We start from the raw sequence: 13,745 nt of genomic DNA, 5'->3' as shown, positions 1-13,745 counted from the left end.
GATTTCGGATGGAACAGGCTTTCATTCATAGACTGTGACACTATAGACACCTAAATATATGATATAAACCACTGCTACTTATTTATATTTTATTGAAATGGGACGTCTCAAGTTTGGAGATAGAGTCTGCAGCCCTCTTCAGTATGCAGGAAGGCATGACGATAGCATTGCGACGTTGCGAGATGATTGCTAGAAAATTTAAACCAAACACATGAAACATTGTACCCCAAACTCATCTTAATGAATCAAACATTCCGTCATAATATAATAAAATGGACAAAGACGCATTTTATTTCTACAGGTTTGGGCTGTCTGTTCAGTGTGATCATCATGACCTTGATTTATTCTCATCAATCGCAGTCGTCGATCATCCCGTTGAAGAAAACGGAAACTAAATACGACCCAGATGGGACTCGAACCCACAATCCCCAGCTCCGGAGGCTGATGCCTTATCCATTAGGCCACTGGGTCATCACATTTGATCGTGCAAGATCATGTATTTATACTGTAATATGTTATGCTGTGAAGTTAAATAATACGATTGCAGATCGTTTTTATTTCGTTAATTGCGCCTTTACAAAGAAACTGAACATCATTGATACCGTACGGACACATATCGGATCCTATAAATTATGTTTTATGGCAAAGGCATGCGCTTATATTTCATATTCCGTTCGTTAATATCGCGAGACTTGAGAAGTTGAGAACGTTGCTATGACAACAACGTTTTGTTGTATTGTTTAAAAAAAAAAAAAAAAAGGCTGCGACCAATGGAAAGGCACTTCCCATGAAGTAGCCAATAGGAAGTGACAAAATAAGGGCGGCATCTACGTGACGTCACAACAGTTCACCAGAACAAGGAGTCGGTAAGAACGCGCCTCATGCTTTGTGGTTCAACGTGTTTCGTACGAAGTCCAACAGTAAGCGAGCTGTGTGCTTTATACAGTTATTATATCAGTTATTATGTCAGTTATCACCTCTTATACCCGACCCCGTGTTTATTGGGCGGGGATGGTTCAGGGATCAGTGAGCACATGATGTTAGATAATAGCTGGGCTTCTAGCTAAGACGTGAAGCTAACGCGCTTTAAACGACGAGCCTAGCTTATGAACATGTTAATAACACGACAACGATGAGATGTTTCTGACAATAAGTGCTTTACTTTAAGAAATTGTCAACAGCGAAATCGATCCTAAAGTGACCGAGATGTCGGCTGCCAGCGACAGTGGAGATCGGCTCACCCAGTTCAAGAATAAAGGGAGAGACGCCAACGTGAGCCATCACGTGGAGCAGTATAATCACAATGCTAAGTGTAATACATGATGATTCTGATCTAAATGTGCACGTAACCCTCACCAGGAGCTCCGCCGCAGGAGAGTTGAAGTCAACGTGGAGCTCCGGAGGGCCAAAAAAGAGGAGCAGATCCTGAAGAGGCGGCACGTCAACAGCCTCCTGGACGAGCCCCCCCTCCAGGACCCCAACGCCCAGGTACCGGGCCTGGCCCCTCAGGTCCCGTGTGTGTAGCCCAGCAGAGTTCACACTCTCATCCATCGTGTTGACCAAGTACTTGCTTTCGCCCGTTTTAAAAATGTTATGGTTGTTGTTGGGTATGTGAGGGATTTAGATCGCTTGTTTTCAGACCGAACATCCCCTTGGCATTAATACAAAATCTGTAGAAACTTGACACACTCTGAATTTAGTTCACTTTGTTACAATAATCACTGCATTGTTCCTGGTATTGGATCGAAGTTGTGCAGTTCCTTGTATTTGAAGTGAAAGCATTGGCAGTGGATGGAGGAGGTCAGACTGACCCCAATCCATGTTGTGACTCAGCCCCCCCAGCACTGGTCTGTGGAGGAGATCGTGACCGGGGTCCACAGCCAGGATCTGGATCACCAGCTCCACGCAACGCAGGCGGCCCGGTGAGACTCAAACCCTTTGGGCTCCTTCTCCCTCATTCACTGAAAATGTTCCATTGTACCACCTCCAGGGCAACCAACTCTGCATGTTTCCCTTCTGGGCATTTTGAGAGAAAATTTGACACTTTAGAATAACGTACATCATCGTCATAAGTAATTTATTCGCCATCAGTTAATGAATAGCTAATCATTAACCAGAAATTTAGATGATTAATAAAGGTTTAAGGTCAGCTCTTTTTCAAGCAGGCGTGACGTGGATAAGCATTAAAGGCATGGTCGATTTCGACTGGGGATGCACAATACCAGAACACAATACCAGTACTCTGAAACCACCCCATACAACTTTACGCAACCTGTGGTAACAATGAAGAGCCAGGCAACCCAAAACAGTTTGTTCTGTTTTAAACCTGGTCATTTGTCCTATATGACTTTTACATTTTATCATGGTGTCTGTGGAGCTCTGTCTGGGCGGTGTGTGTGGACTAGTGGAGCTCTGTCTTGGTGGTGTTGGGGCCCCTCTTTCCTAGAGGGGGGGGTGTTTTTTAAAATGTAAGGATGTTAGTATGTACTCCTATAGGTACTTGGTATCAGCGTGTAACAAAATGTAAGTACTTTGTCTAAGAAAAAATGGAATCGGTGCATCCTAGTTTCCACTTTTAATTTGAACATCAGATGGGGTTGAAATAGGGACTTTAACATGGTATTAATTAATCATCTCCAATGGTATATGAAGGAGTAATTCATCATCTGGTTTGTTCCTCCTCTCCGGCAGGAAGCTCCTGTCCCGGGAGAAGCACCCTCCCATCGACGGCATCATCGAGGCTGGCCTCATCCCGTGCTTTGTGGCCTTCTTGGCACTGGCGGATTGCCCCCCCATCCAGTTTGAGGCGGCCTGGGCGCTCACCAACATCGCGTCGGGAAGCTCGGAGCAGACGGCAGCTGTGGTGGATGGGGGCGCCGTCCCGGCCTTCATCGGCCTGGTGGCCTCCCCCCACCCCCACATCAGTGAACAGGCCATCTGGGCCCTGGGGAACATTGCAGGTACGCCCATTCTTCACCTTTAGGTTCCTGTCTGTGTCAGCGAGTCGATTCACAGCATACTTCCACAAAGGTTTCTACAAAGAAGACAAAGGATAGCATACTCGCAGGATGAATTGATTGGAGTGACGGATTCAGTTGATCAGATGGAGCTCAACCCGAGCTTGTGGATCCTCTGTTGAGAGGAATATTCAGGCAGTAGGAACCCTATGACATGACGAGGGCTTAACCAAAGTCCTCTTCACAGGTGATGGCTCCAACCACAGGGACCTGGTGATCAAACATGGAGGGATCCAGCCCCTCCTCACTCTGCTTGCGGCCCCGGACCTCTCTGTGTTCCCTGTGAGTTCAGGAACGGGGTTCTCCTCTCCTGGGAGAGGAGAACCCTTTCAATAGAGTGCCTCCTTAGATGGCGCTGTAATGTACGTTATTGCTGTATAGCTCTGTTGATGCTGCATTCACTTGGTCTGTTGCTATTTGTTGTACTGAATAATATACTATCATCACTCTGAAGATCCTGTTGACTAACTGAACTCTAGAACTCTTAGATATTCTTCTACAAAATATCTCCCAAAACCTCAGATAAATGTTCTCAAGGGTTGCTGTAGAGTAAACGGCATGTAGACGTAACGCTGCCGTCTCTGCCCCCAGCCAGGCTACCTGCGCAACATCACCTGGACGCTGTCCAACCTGTGTCGCAACAAAAACCCCGCCCCGCCACTGGAGGCGGTGCGCCTGCTACTGCCCGCCTTGCTGCGGCTGCTGCACCACGGCGACCGCGAGGTGCTGGCCGACACCTGCTGGGCCGTATCCTACCTGACGGACGGACCCAATGAGCGCATCGAGGTGGTGCTGCAGTCCGGCCTGGTGCCCCGCCTGGTGCAGCTGCTGGCTTGCGGGGAGCTCACCGTCATCGTGAGTCATCTTCATGCTCTTGTTCTACAGCCGGGAGCATTGCTTTTTCATAACTCCAATACGATGAGAAGCGGAATTGGAGAGCCACAGCAGCAGTAGAATGAGAAGTGTTGAAAGTCAAAAAGTCAGTGCTAGTATTGCCGTCTTTGGATCTCTCGTCTACACATGTCCAGGAGGGGTTCAGATTGGGGCGCTTTGATCTCCTCCAATACCGAAGAAGAAACCAGACGGATCCGTTGGAACAAAAACTAGACTGCTTAGAAAAAAGAGAATAGAAGGCAACTGAAACCAAAACTTCAGATTACAATTAGGGCATTTAGCAGACGCTTTTATCCAAAGCGACTTACATTGGTTAATGCGCACATTGACACACCGATGGCAGAGTCAACCATGCAAGGCAACAGCCAGCTCGTCAGGAGCAGTTAGGCAGGGGTTAACACTAACGGTTGCCCGCTTGCCAGGGGCAACTAAAAGTATCTTAAGAAGAAACATCCCCTTTTTCTTTTAACAACCAAAAATGAAGTTTTACCTCTGATTTTTGTCCACAAAATTTGTCACCATAAACAGATAATCCAGTGTCTGGGCCAAATTTTGCAACTAAACATGGTGTTTACAATCAATGACTAAGAGCAGGTTTCTTAGAAGGTAAATGGTAAAAAAAAAAATCTTCAGCGCATTCTAGAGGCCATATGTGTGTTTGCGAGTGTTTGTCTTGGTGTAATTCAATTATATGCTGAACTTTAAATAGAGGTGTCAAAATTGTAAGATATCTACATTTATTTGTGTCTCAAAGTAACTGATAACGAACGACTGTTAATTATTTCAGGTGGAAATGTTATCTTCCACTTATGCTGTGTTCCATGGCTTTATTCACTTTAACCAAGTATTATCCACATTGAACATTTCACTTGCACAAGTTAACAATCTTTCTATTGGCACCAAGATGACATTATAGCCCTTGCCGTTGTGGGGATATACTCTATTTACTTTGGGTACGTTCATTTCTGAAAAAAACTGTAATCCCCTGATATCGAAAATGGTATAGAATATCTATATTTTCCAGGTATAGTATTGAAGTTAGAAAATCCCGTATCGTGACTGACAACACTACTACAAACGCGATAGTGATTATTCAGTTAGACCTACAAGAAACGTGAAAGTTAAAAAAGACATATCTTTGCTACTACCGTGGATATTTAGTTATGTACATTTGCATAAAATCATGCAGGTCTACCTATATATGGGCGATAGCTTTAATAGTTTGCAACGGTGGACTGAAATCACTTCATGGCAAGATGTGACCGTTCGATAAATAAGTAAACAAAGAGAAGTATGTTCTTTTTTAAACATGTGTGGAAGCTAACATGCAGCTTCAGTCTGAGCTAGGATGGGTTTCTTGAGCCAAAAAAAGGGGCAAAAAGAGGCCCGTTCATGATTCTGGGCAACTTGCCCGATGGGCAAGTACTTTTGAACCTTAGTGTCAACTCCTGAGTTAGGGTTAAGTGTCTTGCTCAGGGACACATCAACACTTGGCTAGGAGGAGCTGGGGATCGAACTAGCTAGTTGTGTTGCAACCAAAAGTTTGCAACACAACTGCTCTACCTCCTGAGCTAAGCCCTCTTCGGTTGATCATTCATATAGTGCTAATTTGTGGCATAAAAACAAAGGTTTTAGAGCTGCTGTCAATGGATACCTTGGTAATACGTTTTATGCCTCACCACGTCCTCTCTGGCCTCCGCACAGACCCCGGCCCTGCGGTCGCTAGGCAACGTGGTGACTGGGACAGACGACCAGACGCAGTGTGTGCTCAACGCCGGCGCACTTGCCCTGTTCCCGGCGCTGCTGCGACACCCCAAGCCCAACATCCAGAAGGAGGCTGCATGGACCATCTCCAACATCACGGCTGGGAAGAGCGGGCAGATCCAGGAGGTGGTAGACGCGGGCCTGGTGCCCATCCTGGTGGAGGTCCTGAAGGAGGTGAGCACCCTGCGGTCAACGTCAGTTTGGTCCACACACTGGAACCTCAAGTTCTGAGGAAGGGTTAAGCAGGGTTAATCTTTTCTGGGTTATTTTTGAAAGAAACGGCAGATTACATAGTATGTGCTTCCTGATGGTCTACTTCTCTGACCACAGAACACGGTCTGCATTGACCCCCACTAACACAGTTCAGACTGGCCTATGGCACTGACCTGGGAGGAAATACTTAATCAATGCTGTACGTTACTATATTAATTGTGAAACTGGGCCGCACTAAGCAGATGTCAGGGTGAACAGAATGCTCTGCTTGGTGGCAGATGTAAAACTGAGTGGAGAAACGATGACGTCAGACCAGCGTGTTCTCTCCTGGGAGGTATGAAGCGACTGAATGATCCACTGGTTCTTTCCCCAGGGGGATTATAAAACCCAGAAGGAGGCTGTGTGGGCCATCACCAACTACACCAGTGGGGGTTCCATGGAGCAGGTGGCCTACCTGGTCCAGTGCAACATCCTGGAGCCACTGCTGGAGCTCCTGTCCGCCAAGGACAGCAAGATTCTGCTGGTCATTCTGGACGCCATCTTCAACATCTTCCAGGTCAGTTTGCTTCTTTTAGTTTGCAGCATTAGTTTATTTTTTTCGTTAAATTTATCTTTTGTCTGCCGCATTAATATACCTAAAAACTAGGGATGCACCGAAATGAGAATGTTGGCCGATACCGATATTAATTTTGCTGTTATGGCTGATAACCGATATTTACTGATATCGATATGTTTCTTAAAAAAAGTTTCTGAGATGATAAAATTTTGTACAGACTGAAAATCATGCAAACTGAATTTTTTACTGTCTTCCTTTATTTTCAGAACGTATTTAACTTCCAAATAACAAGGTTACAGGGCTACCATAAAACATAAGTAACCAACCTTTACCACTTATCAAACATGCCAGGGCCTAAAAAAAATAAGTTTGATTCCTGTTGGTTGTCAGTTGAGGTCATGGGTAGATAGGGAATTTATTTTATTTTTTTATTTAGTTTTTTCCAGCGGCAGCGAATGATAGGTAGGTTGTTTTCATTTAAAAACGAGAAAATTCGCTCATCCTTGTACAGAATGAAGAGGTGCTGTACCAAAACGTAATTATAGTTTGCATAAAGAATAAAAAATATCTTTTTTTTTTATTTTATTTTTTTATAAAGCTCATAAAATAATTTGGGTCGCTCATAAATTGACAGGGTCGGTCGGAAACCGGAACCAAACAAAACGTTTTTTTAGGCCCAGTATTCATGGCAACATGTTTTCAGTTCTGTGCACCCCAATTAAACTCAAATCTGTGAAAAGGGCTAAATCGAAATATCCAAAACTTCTCCTGACTGTTGGTGTACATTTTTCCAACTTGCACTGTAATTTTCAAGTAAATGTACAAACACTGAAACAATGTTTCAACCAAGCAAACCTAAAAAAAAAACAAGTCCATTTCAAGACCCATCTATAAAAATGCTCAATCAAAATATGAGAACTGTGACATAACTGTAATTCAAAAGACATGGTGGTCTTTGTACATTTTCCAACTTCAAGCAGCCACAATGTACTCAAAGTAAATGTCCCAAACACTGAAACAGTGTTTCCACTTAACACTGTACAGTAAGTTATAGTCCAGGCCTACTTCATCAGCAAAGGCAGGTTTCTTTTGACAAAGAAGCATTTCTGCTTTCCGCACTGGAATCTGTTTCTCTTTTCATCAACAATATGTGATGCCGCAGAGAAGAGACGGGCAGCGGGCTCTCATTTCTGGGGATGAGGGGCTCACTCATGCGCCTACAGGAATGTAGACAAGTGTATTACTATGCATGTCTGATAAATTACCAGCAATCTAGACATTACAACATTGTCCTCCTCCCCTTAAGAGCTTTGATGAACTTTGCTCTGAGGTGATGACCAGGGCTAAAGGTCAACCTCAAGGGGGCAGAGAAGCATTACTAAACAATATTTCTATAACAATTAGCACTTTAATTTAAGTAAATCTATTATTTTAGTAACTATAGAATGTACAGCACATTAAAAAATCACTGCACAAAGGATTTTTAACAGACTTTGTTATTTGAATAGAAGACTGGGTCTGATAATACTATACCTGCACTCTTGTGTGGCTTGTCAGGCCTGCCTGCTGTTCCATGGTTGAGTTTTTCTCCAGAATTTCATCATGCATGTCGAGCAGCGACTTTCCACCCTTGTCACATGTTATCTTCTCACCCTTATCTTCTCTTGTGATTCTTGTGTGTCCGGTAGAGATGCACGGTTGGCGGTTGCAACCGCGGATCGGGCGGGTGACGTGACAAAAAATAATATTTTAATTAAATTCGGGCGGTTGGCGGTTTAACCAACGAAATTCAAAAATATATACACATTGTTAAATGTCGTTACCTACTTCCAAGCACATTTTGAAATAATCCAATTCTCATCAGGCAGTAAATTGGCCTCTCTGTCTCTAACACACACACACACACACTCACACTCACACTCACACTCACACTCTCTAACGGAAGCAAAAAAGTTTAAATTAAGTGACGATCCGTCCCATGTCGCGTCTCCACAAACCTGCAAGTTATGAGACAGCTGTCAGTATTGGAAGAAGCTTTAACGTCTCGTAGATGAAACTGCCTGGGTTATTTTGTTTCGTATAAGTTATATTTTAAAACAGCCAGTCATTGTAGCCTACCCCTCGTGGAATATGGAATTTCAAAGAGATGATGGAGTGATTTGACTCAGAAGTGACATCAGGCATTGGCAGCGCGAGATGTGCAGAACAAGTTAAACTTCTAGCTCAGTAACATCAACACCTAAGAAAGAAGGTAAGAAAAATAGTCTGAAAACTTTGATTTGCAAGGCAGGCCGGCAAGTGTTGGGCTTGTTACAGTTGCCTATATAGCCTTCAATGCGGTGAAATTTCGGAATTAATAGGCTCGAGTCGGCGTTTCCTTAAAAGGCTATCTTTCATTTTGCAAAAAAAACAACACAGTAGGCTATATTACCATATTAAAATGGTGTACCAAATTGCGTTTTATTACAATGATAAAAAAGTGTAGGCCTACTAGCCTGTGGTAAGGTCAGGTTTGCCGATGTGCTTCCAGTAGAGTGTGCTTTGCTGTGTGGACTACACTGTCTGTATCAGCTGCCTTGCTCAGCAAACGTTACAGTGCCACAACAGAGTAAATCACGTTTGCAGTAGTAGCCAGATGTGAGCTGATCTCCCTCGTTAATTGTTCAAATGGAGTGAGAAGCGTGGTCATGTTTTCAACGAGGCCCCACTGGGGATCCAGTAGACTTTTCATCATATAAAAAGTAATGTTCCATCTGGTTGCGACATCTTGTTGCAGCATCATGGTTTTTATGACTAACTCTTACTGTATGTCTCTCAGCCGAGAGATGGCGAGTTGAGAGTGGGGAAAATGTCGTGACTATTTTTCTCCCGATAGCCACACAGTCAGAAATGCTTCGCTGGCTTAACACTCCTATCTTGCATCCGGCGAAAGTGACTTAGTCACTGGCGCATGTGTCGTTGCTAGTTTACAACTGGCGCAGAGCGTTCTTTTCCCACCACCGCCACTCGCCGCTAAATTAGGGATTGATCATGCGCCCCAAGGGGCGGTTCGGCGGAAGGAGGAGGCGTGTTCTGGCGCAAACGGTATTTTGCCGTTTCTGAATACCATTGCGCTACTGACCAGGAAATACCTGGTTTAAAGTCAGTGGCGCGTTGTTCAGATGCTATTTTAAGGGCGTATGCATACATGCGCATGCGATGCATACGGATTGCTTGTGCACCTCGCGCATACACTTTGCTTCTCCCATCTACCTAGCCGCACATTCTTGGTAAATTATTTGGGAAAGAACAGCTGATGCAGCGGTAATAAGTTGTACTTTTAAATCAATGCATCTGCAAACACCGTACAGCAAACACATATTTTCTTGACAGAGACATCGTGTAGGCCTACATGCCCATAACTTTTAGGATTGATAAGTATTTGATCGTGAAAAACATTGTTTTACCGCGAGTGAGTGTTAAAAAGAATGAATGAATGCGGGCGCGCGAGTGTTCTCTGTTTAAACACGCGCAAACTAAACAGGTAACGCATAATACAATCAATGGCAGTGTCTATTACCGCGGGGACACATGCATATTAGGATAGCATACAATACTGATAAGAAACAATGTTTATAATGTATTGCGTATATATCATTAAATAGAACCACAGTTACCGCATATCATGTTATATCATATACGTTTTCTTTGCCAAAATGTATTTGAGGACTCAGTATTTCTGAAGTTGTGGAAGAAAACCCCTTATTCCATGTGTGAATTAGGCCATATTATTTGGCAATAAACTGAGCCATTTGCAGTTTGAAATTCATGTGCATCTGTCTCATCGGAGACTGCAGACGCGCTGTCAAAATATCAACTTGTCCGATTCAAATGCGCTCATGGCTCTTAAAGGGGATGGGAGCTGGCACTCTCATTGGTTTGTTGGACGTTACGCCCAAACCACACCTACAGGTAACTAGGCTGCTTCAGACCAACCCTTTTGACACTTGCGCCGCGACGCAAGTGTCATTTATCCGCCTGTAAAATAGCGATAGCGCCGTAGAACCGCCCACAAAGCTATTTGCGCTTTGCGCTTCCCACTTGCGTTTCAGACCGTTAAAATAGGGCCCATCTTCATGCACTGCTAGCTGCAGCGAATGAGCCATGCAGCCCAGGGTCTTAACGCCGCACTCCTCCATTGCCTTCTGCATATTCCGCGCATTGTCACGAAGCACAACATGCACATTGTCTCTTTTAACTTTCCACTTAGCAAACCTGCAGTCAAAATCGCCGGCCATGGCTTCCCCAGTATGTGATCCTGCATACTCTTGCGCATGTAAAACAACTCTCTTCATTTCAAAGTTTCCGTCAATCCACTGAGCAGTAAGGCTCTATACACTCATCTGACGCATGTCCGAACTCCATCAATCCGTAGTGAAGCTAATGTCAGTCACACTTTCCAACAATTATATGCGTGGATATGCGTTGCCACGACTTCGTACAAAGCAGGGAGGGAGACGTTGGAAAAGTAGCGCAGACTTGGCTGGCTGTAGCGGGGTTCAAGGTGAACAATGAGCAATTATTTCCATTACTTTGTTGGTTATTGACCTGGCTTTTGCGCTGTCCTTGGGAAATGTCTTGGTCTGGTCGAGTACCTGCTGTATCGGGCTCCCAGCTGCAGCTGCTGCTGCTTTAGTTTTTGCCTGCTGACTAACAGCATTTGCTTGCTGCAATTGTTTGTGTAGTTCTGGGTGGCAGTTTTTCAAATGACTTATTCAATTTGTGGTGTTGAATGACTTGATGCGGCATCCTCCTCGCATTACCTCGACTTTGCAGGTGTTGCATACTGCTTTTTCGAGTGTCTTCTTTTGACACTGTGAAAAACGCCCACGCCGCAGAATTTTTTTCTCCTCTTTAGTTTAACATCACGCAATCCTGTGCTGCCACTGTCGCGCGCCCAAACAAATACACATGGTCAAACCCCCCTCCTCCTCATTCTCCATCTCACACAAACAGCAACTGGAGGATATACATTGGTTGTGGATATCGGCCGAATTTTACTCATCGGACCGATGCCGATATGTTAAAAACTGAAGAACATCGACCGATACCGATATTAATGCCACTTATCGTGCATCCCTACTAAAAAACAAACTTTGTTGTATTTCTTGTTCAGCTGTGTACTTGCATTATCCCAAATGTTTATGACTCTGTATAGGTAGGCCAGAAATGCTCACGGACAAAAGCTGCGTGTGCCTCCGGATGATATTATGAATCCTAAACGATGGCGTTGGGTTCTCGGACGTCTCTGGTACTTCCAAACAAGTTGAGACTCATGGTTATCTCGCTGTTGGTTGAGAATTAATTGGCGGAAAGAAACCTTGGCGTTCACAAGAGGAATGGTGTTTTGAAGTTTGTGTGATCAACAAGTACATTTTGTCTTGACTTGTTGATCGCGGGCAAACTCTCCCGAACACGCGGGGCGAATATTTGCTTTTGGTTTGAACGCAGAGTGAAGCTTTGTATAACAAGTGCAAAAACTATTTTGTTGCACCATACGAAAGGGTTCCAAAACATATGCACTCCGCTACAAAATCACCCTGATCATTATACGATGATGAAAAAAAATCGATTTATATTTTTGTTATATCGTCATATGTATCGCAGAACGACCAAATATGGAGTGCAGACTTTTTTTTCAATATCGTGCAGCCCTAGTCCTGAGTAAGCGTCTAACAGGCTGGTGTCCTGGTCTTGTGGAGGCCCTGGCCCTGTAGTCTGGCTATTGCCAGACCAAGATCAATCGTAGATTGCACGTTGGTCTGGGGAAGCTGCTGTCATTTTCTTAAGCACAAGAGGCGTGATCAACGGGCCTAGTCAGGCCTAGTTCAAATTACTCTGTACGCCTTTGGCTGCTTTCCGTCGCTTCCCTGTCGTCATTGTGTTAAATCAGCCAATAGCGCACCAAGGGGAAAAGCGAGCTTGGTGATTGGCTCCTGCAAAAACGCATCAGAAGCAGAAAGAAATGTATTAATCTTCTCCAGACCCTTGTGCAGGGCGAACTCAAATCGCAGGCAGAATGGGCAGGGCTACCCAGTCTTCCAGCCCTGTGTAGGCTCTGGCCCTGTGTAGGCCTCCCTAACAGTTTGTCTCTGCAGACGGGGGAGAAGCTTGGCGAGACGGAGAAGTTGTGCGTGGGCATCGAGGAGTGTGGCGGCCTGGACAAGATAGAGGCGCTGCAGGTGCACGAGAATGAGGCGGTGTACAAGGCCTCACTGCAGATCATCGAGAGGTACTTCTCAGCCGAGGTGAGGTCAGCCGTCTCTCCCCTGGTGCCGCGGCCAGACCTTTATACTGAAGGTTGACCCTGCAGCACTTTAATAAACCAGTTCTCAGAAAGGTTTATTGGAAGGGAACTCACTTGGCTATTTGTCTTAGATTTGAGAAGTGCAGTTAGTGGGGTTATTGGTTAATAAAGATAATTAATGAAGATATCTTGTGGTTTTGCTTCACTAAACCCTGTTGTTTCCTCCATCCGCTGATGCAGAACGAGGAGGACCAGACGGTGGTCCCGGGGGTTACTGCAGATGGATTTGCCTTCCAGGTTCCGGACGATCAAAGCACTTTCAACTTCTAATGCTCCACATTTCTACATGTTTTTTTTTTAATTTAAACTCATATTTGTACATACTCGTACAAAGATCCACATTTCCATGCAAGATATGTAAATACATTTTAAGAAATGTCTTCTTAATTGTGTGTAGTTATTTGTGTATTGATAGAACAATTTGGGAGGCAGTGGGTTTGAAGAGAAACGAGCTCCTGCAGTTCCCACGTCAGCCACCAGAGGGATTAGGCATTTCTTTTTTCAGCCCATGTACTTTAAGACTTTGAAAAGGGGGTTTTATGAATGAAAACTTTTCGTGGCTTGTTACAACAAAGATTAATAAAAGCTAAAGATTGATGAAATTGATTTATATCTTAATCTCTGCTACAAACATTGCTGATATAGAGCAACATTTCTTTTTGGGTTCAAGTATATCCATTTTTCCATGCTGATTGCTTGTTAGATGTTTTGTAATTGGGTGATGTCACTGTAAAGGGCCCTTATTCCGGGTTCAGAGCCATGGCCATCTACCTGGGTCCAGTGCCAATGCCTATCTTTCATGTCCAGAGCCAATGCCCATCTATCCGGGTTCAGAGCCAATGCCCATCTAGGGGGAGGCGAGGGGGATCCCTCGCCTGGAGCCTCCACTGGCAGTGCTTCCCTGTCCGGGCGCCGGATGGCGCCCTAACGAAAAGCCGCTGCCCCCCGACCGCCT

General features: G+C 44.6%; 1 protein-coding gene and 1 non-coding gene across 4 annotated transcripts; one reads left to right on the top strand and one right to left on the bottom strand.

Moving 5' to 3' along the window:
* Nucleotides 1–398: 398 nt before the first annotated feature.
* trnar-ccg (transfer RNA arginine (anticodon CCG)) lies at nt 399–471 on the bottom strand. Its single transcript has one exon. It is a non-coding gene; the product is annotated as a tRNA-Arg (tRNA).
* Nucleotides 472–810: 339 nt separating this feature from the next.
* On the top strand, nt 811–13,396 carry LOC115540481 (importin subunit alpha-1). Of its 3 annotated transcripts, none has more exons than XM_030351815.1 (11): nt 811–866; nt 1,169–1,272; nt 1,360–1,488; nt 1,834–1,922; nt 2,692–2,960; nt 3,205–3,299; nt 3,609–3,872; nt 5,616–5,849; nt 6,262–6,444; nt 12,582–12,731; nt 12,971–13,396. In XM_030351815.1, exons 2-11 carry the CDS (start codon nt 1,207–1,209, stop codon nt 13,058–13,060), a joined length of 1,569 nt encoding a protein of 522 aa, XP_030207675.1. In that variant the 5' UTR covers nt 811–866; nt 1,169–1,206; the 3' UTR covers nt 13,061–13,396. The 3 variants fall into 3 exon arrangements, with proteins under 3 accessions (XP_030207675.1, XP_030207676.1, XP_030207674.1); XM_030351816.1 differs by having other exon boundaries at nt 841–920; nt 1,182–1,272; XM_030351814.1 differs by having other exon boundaries at nt 847–920.
* Nucleotides 13,397–13,745: the final 349 nt, after the last annotated feature.

Source organism: Gadus morhua, chromosome 3, assembly GCF_902167405.1.
Source record: "Gadus morhua chromosome 3, gadMor3.0, whole genome shotgun sequence".
Taxonomy (NCBI): domain Eukaryota; kingdom Metazoa; phylum Chordata; class Actinopteri; order Gadiformes; family Gadidae; genus Gadus; species Gadus morhua.
Note: the sequence above shows the minus strand (reverse complement) of the source record. Positions and strands in the feature narration are given on the sequence as shown.